The sequence below is a fragment of the Ammospiza caudacuta genome, chromosome 5 (assembly GCF_027887145.1).
Source record: "Ammospiza caudacuta isolate bAmmCau1 chromosome 5, bAmmCau1.pri, whole genome shotgun sequence".
Taxonomy (NCBI): domain Eukaryota; kingdom Metazoa; phylum Chordata; class Aves; order Passeriformes; family Passerellidae; genus Ammospiza; species Ammospiza caudacuta.
Window position 1 is genome coordinate 43,449,678 of NC_080597.1, and position 11,060 is coordinate 43,460,737.

At 43.9% G+C, this 11,060-nt stretch overlaps 1 protein-coding gene across 1 annotated transcript; it reads right to left on the minus strand.

Moving 5' to 3' along the window:
* Nucleotides 1-1,078: 1,078 nt before the first annotated feature.
* Nucleotides 1,079-11,060, minus strand: LOC131557980 (cathepsin E-like). The gene is made up of 9 exons (XM_058805510.1): nt 10,993-11,060; nt 10,639-10,816; nt 7,916-8,033; nt 7,296-7,414; nt 6,640-6,839; nt 5,861-5,983; nt 4,759-4,903; nt 2,245-2,343; nt 1,079-2,160 (listed from the first exon to the last, which is right to left on the minus strand). Exons 1-9 carry the CDS (start codon nt 11,046-11,048, stop codon nt 1,981-1,983), a joined length of 1,218 nt encoding a protein of 405 aa, XP_058661493.1. The 5' UTR covers nt 11,049-11,060; the 3' UTR covers nt 1,079-1,980.

An 11,060-nucleotide genomic window follows, 5' to 3' on the forward strand; every position in this document is an offset into this window, starting at 1 on the left:
ACATGTCCCAACACCCTGAAAATCTTCTGCTGTAAATAACAGATCTCTAACTCTGCAAACTCATATTTATGGAACTGTATGATACATACTGTATGTATAATGGAAATGTACCAGAGTGTTAAGTATGCTGCGTAGTAGAGAAAACAAAAATACCCTGCTGCTGTTAAATGGGGGATGGGGCTTTATAGATGTTTGTTTGTCTTGGCTCATGACCAAACAAATGACTTTTTCTAGACAAATAAGTTAGCTCATGGTCAATCCACTGTTTAAGAGTGACATGGACAAAGGGGAATCAAGACAAGATTGGCCTGAAATACAGAGTAACTTCACACAGCTCAGTCTCATCTGCAGAAAGAGGCAGCTGGCAGCAGAGTCTCTTTTGCTAGAGGTTGATAGCCTGGATGCCAAATGTGTAACACAATGTGGCTGCAAATAGAGAGTCATGGAAACAGGCACCAGGGAGAAAGATTATTTCATATTGGAAGGCAAGATCAGTATTTAGAGATACCTGCAGGAAAACCGTCCTGTTTTTGTAATCCTTATTGAGTCTTACAACTGAAAACTTAAAATCTAGGGGCTGTGATTCCACCAAGGCCAACAATGGATATTGCCTTTGGTCTGTGCCAGGCACATCCAGACAGACAGACAGCAGCAGAAAGTGCCTGGGGGCCACCAACCTCTGTTCCAGGGCCCACCATGGGGCCAGTCTCCACCTGCCCATGGCTCTGCCCTGCTGGGAAGGTGCCCATGCCCATGGCTGGGACTGCAGACATTTGCAGGCTTTAGGAAGATACAAGCAGCCCCAACATGCCAACACACTTTTTACCCTCCAGGACAGAGAGCAACCTGAATTTTCAATTCTTGTTCCACCCTCAACTCCCCTTCCTCCCAACACTGGAACCACTGTAAAGAAACATTAAATGAAACTGAAACAGCACTAAGGTAAAGCAGATTTTGTTTGGTAAAGTTTTATTCATATGTATGGGGGCAGTATCAGCTTTAGCAATCCAAACAAATAACCCAATCGGTAGAATTTAGGTGACTCTTTTGCCAAATCAGCACAGCTACCTGTGGCTGTTCCATCTGAAACTCCTGCCACTGCTGACAAGAAGTGGCTGAGCAATGGGCAAGTAGATGTGTAGTGCTGGTGAGCAGGTCCCATAACTCATCTGAGGGGGAGGAACACTGGTATCCCTTTGCACGGGCTGCATTCTGGGTTTCTAATGTGAATGGATGCTGCTCCAGCTGCTCACACTGCCCAGGGGGAGAGGAGTCAGGCACTAAATGCAGCATCTGACCTCAGGCACAGACATCAAATGCTGAGACCAAAAAAAGAATTATCAAGGTATTATGAATCCCAGGGAAAAAGCGGGTCTGAGAGGTGGCATAAGGAGCAGGAAATTGTGCAAGGAACAGTAGCTGAAATTAGTGGTGATGCCACACAGGCATCAGTCAAATTCCCTTTTATATAAGCTGGTTGGAGCAAGCTAATTTAAAGAGAATTTCCATGGCACTCAGGAAATAAAGTTGAACAAAACCCAAACCATGGAAAATACTGATGGAAAGGAAAGCTGTAGGAAATTAGGTGGAAACTAGTGCACCAGAAGAAAAAAAAGATAGCCAGACCAGGCATGATTAGGATTAGTTTTCCCCACACACAGCTACTGTCTTTTCAGCCTGGCACAGTTCAGCATTTCTATTCTTCCTGATCTTTTGCAAACCTGAGTGCTGACTGGCTCTGCTGCTTTATCCTGAGGGCTGTAGTGTCCATGAGTTACTCAGGAAAAATTGTTTCACTGATGTAAACATATATAGATATTTAACCAAACTATATCGTCTGGGACAAGGATCACTGCAAAGTCCTTAAAACTTAGAGAGGAACAACACAATGTGCATTTAGGTCCAGAGTTGCAGTAGAAGCTCTTCTTCACACATGTGTTGAAGATCGTTACATTAAGACAGAATAAATGCTATTACAGCTCAGTAGTAATCCTTTCTGTGAATAGCTTTTGCAAATCCCACTCTGTCATTCCCACGGTCAAAAACACAGTAAAATGCAGACATGAAGACATCTCCTAAAATCCAGAGCGAGCCTGTGCGAGTGGGGATGTCGAGAGACTGAAAGCCACTCATGCAGAAGGTTTGGTCATCAATAGACTCCTGGAAGGGAAAGCACATGTGCCTGCAGCAGCCTGCTCCATGCCCAGCTCAGGGAGTGAGGAGCAGGCTGCTGCTGACACTCACCTTTATGATGTAATGCTCTGCTGCCAGCCTGTACTCGCGGTGTCCGATCGTGAAGCTTATGTGTGGCAAGCTCGACAGTCTTCTGCAGTCTACAAGAAACTGGAAACAATGCACTGACTGAGATGGGATTGCTTTCTTTCTTCAAGTATTGCTCTTGGATTCAAGGCTTTTAGAGTAGGTAATAGTGAATTTACTACAGAGAAACAGCATCAGGCTGGCTGACAGCCTAACAGTGCCCTCCCGCTTTCGTGTACTCAGTCAAACCAGCCCAGCAGCCCAGACCAATGCACCCTAGGGACTCTGGGCCGATGAAAATCCTTGCAAGTCCCAAGAGAAAGGAGGTGAAGGGGCTCTGATATCCTCCCTGTGCAACTCAAAGGCAAAACTAAGCATGTGAGCCCCAGCCAGCCTACATCAGCAAGGTCTGCTGAGCAAAAGTTCTCCAATGCCCTGGCCTTGACAGGACAGAGGGAGCTGCTCAAGCCACAGAGGGAGCACCCTATGGCTGCAGTTCACCCCAGGTCCTCCCACATACCATCACTTTAGGGGGAAAAAAAGCTAGTGAGGAACACAGCACTTTGTGCTTATACTTTGCCCTGGAGTGGATTTAAAGAGTAGAAGGACAAAACACTGGCACAATCATTAATGTACATAAATAACATATTCAGTTACAGTAACAAAGAAGATAATTTCCTGGCCTTTCTAGTTATTTCATGAAAAAACTGGTGTCAGAAACAGAACTATAGAATGCTCCAAGTCCCAGAGGAACCTTTGCTGTAAAATGTAGTGTTTTAAGTCATTTTTTAGAGGCTTCCTAGAAGGAAAAACCTGCTTTTTGCTGTTTTTCAATCTATTTTATGAAAACATAACCCTACATCTTGTGCACACTTACCAACTGTTATACCATTAGAACAAAACAAATCATGGGACAAGGGTACAAAAAGCCAGTAAAATGATTTGTAGGATACAAGAAGCAAGACATAATTCTTTTACATAGCTATTACAGAATAGTACATCCAGAACAAATCAATCCTTGCTGAAAAGAGATAGAAGTTCTGGTAAAACCCAGGATGGATACACTCGCTTTTACTGGGATAAATTTGAGTAAATATGTGCAGTCTGTCTGCGATTGCTAAAAATCTGTCACAGAAACTCCTATTTTTAGGATGATTTTTGTGAAATCTGAGATACCAGATGAATGTCCTCAGGTCAGCACTGGTGTATATATGAACCTACACAGCAATGACCCATTCCTTGTTTGTATTAGGCCAGTATAAGTACATTGGAAATACATATTTTATCTGTGTTAGCATGAGCCATTATAAAATCAACTTGTTATCACAGCATACTCTTTGGCATGTATCTAAAAAGTTGAACAAAATCAAGATTAAAGGTTTGATTGAGAAAGAAACAGGAGCCTCAGGAGCTACACAGAGGTCACTGCAAGTCCTCCTCTTAAAAATGAAAGTGAATTAAGAGTCCACTTTAGTCTGCCCTTTGTCCAGTGCACTGGGCACTTGCAATACTCTTAATTTTCTTCCAAGAGTGGCTTTGGGTCAGGATCAAGACAAACTGAGATTAGCTCAGTTGGTTTGAACATGGTGCTAATAACATCAAGGCCATGGGTTGCATTCCTGTACAGGCCATTCCTGAGAGATGGACTTGATGATCCTTGTGGGTCTCTTCCAATTCAGAATATTCTGTGAAATGCAAAGTTAACAAAAGCCACACAGGGTTTGTTAACAAAGTTAACAAAAACTCGGTTTTGCTTGAGCACTGGAGCTGTGGCAATGTGCTGGTGACCTGTGGGAGTCAGCCAAGGGCCAGCAATAGGGATGGTAAAATAAACTGGGTGTAAAATAAACTGCTCTTTCCCTGAAGGCAGGACAGGAAGGAGTGAGGAGGAGTGTCAGCAAGGGAGATGCAGGAGGCAGCAGCAGGGAAGAAAGGAAAACCAGGAAAGGGTCAGTGGGGTAAGGTTCAGGAGGAAGAGTAAGATCCAGCAAGCCTTGTCCTGTACCCTGCAAGGAGCCAGCATTGTGAGTGACACTGATGTGCATCCCTCCCAGGAGCTCTGGCATGACACCAACTGCTGACAGTGAGGGGCCCTGTCAGTGAAGCCACTGTGGGGCTGTCATTAAAGTACCATTCCTGACATGGCTGGCCATCAGCACCAAATCCCTCCTAGCTTGGGAGAGCCAACAGCTAGAGCTGGGACCTCAAAAAGACTCCGAGCTTCCAAAAGAAAATCATCTCTCATGCCGAGTACAGATCCATTCCTCAGTTCCCATTATTTCCTTACACACCAGTATAGAAGATAAAGTCAACATTTAGGAAAAGGACTGGGACAAGGCATACAGGTCAAAAGCAGCTTGGCTCAGAGCTCAGTGCTGTCCTGGAAACAAGGCCTTCACTGGCACCTGTCCAAGCCATCATTTCTGTTATTTTTCAACCCTTTGCATCATGTACCAGTTTCTCTTCCTCTCTAGCTGTTTTCTGCTGCACAGTTTTTACCTCTCCAGTATTTGATGGGCTTGCCCCAATATATGCCTGCAATCGCCTGATTTGTGCAGAGGGGCCGGTGATAAGAGAAGTGCCCGAGTCAACGATGGCCTCGCAGCCGTGGGAGCAAAATGCCACCCGGCCCTGGATCTTTATACTGCAAATGAAAAAAGAAAAAAAAGCAGATTCAAGCAAATGACATATACACTGTGACTGAAACACTGTATTATTGCTAGCTAAAGTATCAGAGTATGACTGAAGTTAATCCCAGACAGCAAGTGACAGGACAAGAGGAAATGGCCTCAAGTTGCACCACAGTAGATTTAGATTTGATATTAGGAAAAATTTCTTCACAGAAAGCATTGTGAAGTGTTGGAACTGGCTGCCCAGGGAAGTGGTAGGGTCACCATCCTTGGAAGCTTTCAAAAGATGTGTGAATGTGACTCTGGAGGACATGGTTTAGTGATGCACTTGGTAGTGGTGCTGGATTGACAGTTGTACTCAATGATCCTAAAGATCTTTTCCAATCCTAATGATTCTGTGTTTCTATGATTAAAACTAGCTGCCAAGCTTTGTAAAGACAAGGATGTCTGTGGACCCACTTTTCTCTCTTGAGACTCCTACAACTCTAACCATGTGCTTCCTGCTGATGAATTTGTCCTCACCCCCAGGTATGTGTTCTCATCAATTTAGGCAGAGTGCTAGAGGTGGGACAAAGGAACACTGGCTACTTTGACCAAAGTTAGCAGGACAGATGAAAGCAGGACCCAGAGCTGGATTCTATTCCTGGGTGCCTTAACCTCTTAACTGAACAGTCCACCAAGACTCATCTTGACCACTGGTGTATCATATTAAAACATACTAACATGCTCTCCCAGATACCAGCCACCCAGGTCACAGCAGAACTAACAAACCCCAATCTCATCCTGGGGAACCCCTCTTTGAGGGGCTAGAACACTGCAGCTGAGCCCTCCTGCTCCTGTGCCACCAGGTGTTTCTGTCTCTGGGGGTTTAGCTAGGGAGGTGAATTTCACCAGGTTTTTTATACATACATACATACATACATACATACATACATACATACATACATACACATACATACATACACACATACTTGTTCATGTGTATTTGCCAGTAGCTTTTCTCAGTGACTGGGACCCAGTGGATTGAACCTTTGTAGAGAGAATGGTCTATTCCCCCCAGAATCAACTCACCGCCGTTCTCGGTGTCATCTCCTCTGAAAGCAGAAAACAGGTTAACACAGGCGTGGGAGTGTGCCAGTATGCACAATGAGATCACACTTAAAAAGCAAAAGTCAAATCACAGCCCTTTCTTAATTCAGAGAGGGATGGCTGAAAGGGATTACTACTAAATTATCACTGTATGTTTTCCAACTCATACCCTCCAAATCTCTGAGAAGACTTAATGTGTATACCAAGGTAGGCATGGGGAGCAAGCTGAGCCAGTTGCTGCTCTCAGCTCAGAGGAAACACTAAAGAAATAGGTGGAGTTGCAGCTGGGTCCAGATTAGGGAACAGATTTTTCTGAAATGTGGCTATTTGCATGTAGCACAGCACTTCTCCTCATCTGCATGGGCCAGAGGGAAACCTCTGGCAACTGACATGGTGAGTCTGAGCTGGGAACTTTTATTTATGACCTGCTCCAACAAAAATAAATCTCTGTCCAAAAAGTCATGGTCCTCTCCATAACATTTTTTTTCTTTTCATGCTATAATCTTCAATGTCAAATGGAAAACATAGAAACAACATAAAGAATAAAAAAAATGGGGGGAATGTCTTTCTAGGGTTGAAGCTTTATACAGATGCACAGTTGTTTCTATCAACAGTTAAAATAGATTTACTTCATTTTAGCAGTGTTATTTTAAAGACAGACCTTTTCAGATAGAAAGAGAAGACTGGCTCCTCTACCAGCTGCTGGTTCATGATGCTGTCAAATACAGGCAGAGCGTTGCCCACTGCTAAGGAGGGGTAGCCTAAGCCCAGTACACCATCAAAGTGGGCTAGGACAAAAGTTGTTCCTGGCTCGAACACTGACTCGCCAAAGTCCTGTCCCTTGATGGAGATGTTACTTATCTGTTTGGTAAAAAAAAAGAGAAAACCATCAACCAGGCAAAAAACAACCACAACTGACAGTAATGACACCACCAATAACAAGAAATTAGCCATATTTCTGATCCATATCAATGCACTCATTCAGTTTATAAACCCTGGCTATCTTTGTGTGGCTTGCATCAACATAGCACATGCCCATTTGGCAGGTAGGCAGCAATGATTCCTTAGAATGCCTTAATTATGTGGCTGCTTCTTCATTAGCCCAGAAGAGGATCCAAGAAGACAAGTAGAAATGAAAAATAAAATGTGATGCATTTGTGTTGGTAGCCCAAAGCTGAAGCAGAACCCACGTCTCAGCTCGGTGGGACCTCACCCTGCCCTTTCCTAAACCAGGGAAGGTTTTCCAGGGCAAGGAAACTGAAGTGCCCTGCAAACAGCTGATCTGGAGACTGACAGCCATTTTTGGTGGACACTCACCTGCAGTGTGTCTCTGCCAGCAATGCCCAGAAGCTGTCCTGAGCCGTACTGCAGGGAGAAGGCTTCCCCTCCATGCTCATATGAATCTGACTTGAATGACTTAAATTTCTGGTGTACCCCTACACAAAAAAAAAATGACACCTCTACACTGAGGGGAGGTCCTGGCAACCGACCCACTCCCCAATGCAGAACAAGATGAGATGTAGGAGAACGAGATTTTTGCTTCTCTCAAGAGAAAAGTGCTGAAGAAGTACTGCAGGCACATCAGTTCCCCTGCAGACATACCAGTTTTTCTGTACCTGAGAGATAATTTTGCATTTTAGAGAAAAATTAAAACAGAAATGGGCATTTCCACCTTTGTTGGCAGGTTTCTCAGGTCTATTTTCACACCTTTTACCTCATGGTAGGTGCAGAGGAACTCTGGGCAGTTGCAGCCAGTGCCTGCCCTGGCTGCCGTGAGGGACAGAGCAGCAAACTGGGAAGAGGAGAGCAGCCCTGAGGGATGCTCCAAACCCTCCCCTTGCAGATCCCTGCTGCAGGCAAGCATTTGGGAAAGGAGAACTGGGCAAGGTCTCTGCAGTCAAGCCAAGAGAGGGGCCAGGGAGAGCACCATTTCTTACGGCAGGCCTCGCTGATGCAGTAGGCGGACGGGACCCAGAAGTTGGAGGAGCCGGTGTCGAAGACGACGGTGAAGCTCTGTGGCGGTGTCCCCACGCTCACCACCCCGTAGTACTGAGCCTGCGGGAGGAATGAGGCCCTCAGCCCCCGCAGCCTCCCGCCGGCTGCTCTGGGGAAGAGCCAGGATCGGGAGCATCCCACAGCGCTCCCTCAGGGTCTTCTGTGCAATTCCATTTAAACGGGAAGGCAGCCACACGGAGCGTGTCTGGAGCGTGATGGAGTCATTCTCCTCTTAGCCCTCACAGCAACCACCTTCATAGGATATGTCCCACCCTGATGCCAAATGTCATTCTGAGGAGCTACAGTAATGACAAACCTATTCTCAGCAATCTCCTACATTGGACAAACACTAGTTAAATGAGCCTGAGGTGGATTCTCTGTTGATAACCCCACACTAACTCAATTCTTTGCCCTTTGCTTCCTCCTCCCATTCGTCATCGTAGGCCTCACACTCGTCTATCTCACCTTCTTCCACGAAACAGGATCAAACAACCACTAGGCATCCCCTCAGACTGCGACAAAATCCTGGCAGATCCTAGGGGGTCAAATCCGCATTCGTATGGGGATAGTTTTTCTGAGTCGGGTGTTATTTGGGTGAGTCAAAAGTTTAGTGCAGTTAAGAGGATGCTTAGGGTTAGTGATAGGGCCAGTATGAATAGGATTATGTTTATTACTCTTCTCTGGGTTTAAAGCAGATTCTAAGGACTGGAAGTCAATCATAATTAGTGTACTAGAAGAGTAAGATCCTCATCAGTAGACAGAAATGTAGAGGAATAATCATACGATGTCTACAAAGTGGCTTTGAGCAGCAGGTTTTACTGCAGCTGAATGAAAAATGTGTGGCATTTGTAAAGCCTTTTAAGCAAATATTCAGCTGGGTTCCCTATGGAGTCAGCAAACCCTCTTGCACTGGCTTCAGAGGTGGCAAGGTCACCCTCAAGACGAAACTCTCACATGACCACACAGACTTTCAGGCTGTTCCTTACTGATGTCAATAAGAAAATAGTGTTGCAAATCAGAACGGCCTGCCTCTGCCAGCTTCAGAGGGTTCTGAACAGGGGCACAAACACTGTCTTATGTGGCTGTCCTTTTTCCTTGTAATTAGCAACTACTGTAGCAAGTCAAAAACTATTGTGCTGCACAAACTGTGCCTGATGTACTGGACAAAGTTCAGCCAGCAGATGAAGAAACCACTGACCATCCCTGGATACCAATTGAGACTGAGATAATCTGTGAACACGTGAATGCTGGAGTAAAGTGCTTATCCACATCCCGAATACAAGTGTCTGAGTGCTCCTATCTGGCCCTGGAAGAGCACTTCAGCATTAAGAGACCTATTTTTAGGAAGAGGTATTTCTGGAATTCAACCACAGATAGAAAAGCAATAGCTAGTGCCAAACATTTTTCAGTAATACAAGTATTTGAATATGTACCTTCAAGTGCACAGTTGTTAATTAATAAACTGATGTTTCTGACCCCAGAATAAGCAGTCTGAATGACACAATCTTGAAAGGGCAAGCAAGCATGCCATTTAAGAGAGTATCCAACTATACAGTAGGATTCTATTTCTTCCTGCATTAAACAAACCTAAGTGATGTTCATCAAAAAAAAAAAAAAAAAAACAAAAACAAAACACATACAACCAGAAACCCCACATACACACTGCAATAAAACCATTCCTGGTGCTACCTGAATATGCTGGGGAAGTGGGATTTGCTTTGTTGTTTTGAGATTTTCATTTATCCCTCTTTGAAATAAGCTTTAGAGCAGGTTGAAGTGTTTCAGTGTCCTTTGTTGTTCTTCACATACTTATTTCTTTATTCTTTATGGCCTTTAAGTGTCAGTAAGTTCTTGCTGAATGAATTTGGCCTTCCCTTCGATTCCATTCCCTGTTCAGGTGAAGACTTCACAACATTTCTGCAGCTTAGTTTCCCTTCAGATAAGCATAGCAGAAAAACCAAATAAAACAGAAAACAGAGACCATCCAAATGGACAAAATTCTAAAACCAGGAAAGACAGCTTACAAAATGGTAGACCTGCTGACTTGCCTGTCTGATATCCAGAGAAATTAACATTTTTTCCTTTTTCAGTTTAGATGGTAAATCCTCCAAGGTCAGTCTCCAATATTTAATACATATTAAACTCCAGAGATAAAAGCAGAAAAATAAAAAACTCTACTTAAGTCTTTATCATCACTGATTTTTGATTCCACCTGATCAAATAAATGAGATTTGGGGGATTTTTTTATAAGACAGCAGCATCCAAGAGTCTGGTAAATAGAACATGACTAAATGAAGCAATCAGATTCTGCTGTGAAAAACCCTGTAGTTTGCCAAGACTGATACAGGCAAACCTCCCATATTTCTTTGGGGACCCAACCAACTCCACTACAGATCTGTACAAAAGTAAAACTTGTCACAGGACTACCACTGCTACTCTACATCAGCTTTCTACTCAGGTCCCATGCTATCCTCGATCTAGACATGCTTTATTTTACAGACTGCAACCTGGTTTTTTATGACCTCATATTTATAGCATAAAGCAACAAGACACCACAAGCTCTATAATTTCATTGACAGACTAGATTTGAAATGTGCTGGGAAAAGAACCCTGCCTCCAGTAGAATCTTGAATCCTAACGATTGCATTACCAAAACTGTACTTACATTCATGTAATCATACAGCCTTTCTGAAGCAGTTCCTACTGATAAAGCAATATCTGCAGGGAAACAATGCAGATACCTCCGGGCAAAAACATCAGGGTGGTGATTCCTCCAAAATTCCTCTAATTCTCCCTTTTCCTTCAGCTGTTTCTTGATAGATTTGAATCGAATCAAAGGGATTCTATGCAAATAAAATAAACACACAAAAAAAAACCTGATTGTCCTTTCTAGAACTGTCATATACTCCACCTATTTAAAAAAAATGTTTCTTTTTTGAGACCTCAAGTAGCAACAAGCACAGGTCACTCATGAAGCCAGCTGAGATGTGTGCCAGTGAAGGCAGAGGAGTTTTCTTACCGTTCCACAGCCATGATGAGCGGGATGTAAACCACTGCCAACAGTATTGCCCTCATGGCTCCAAGAGG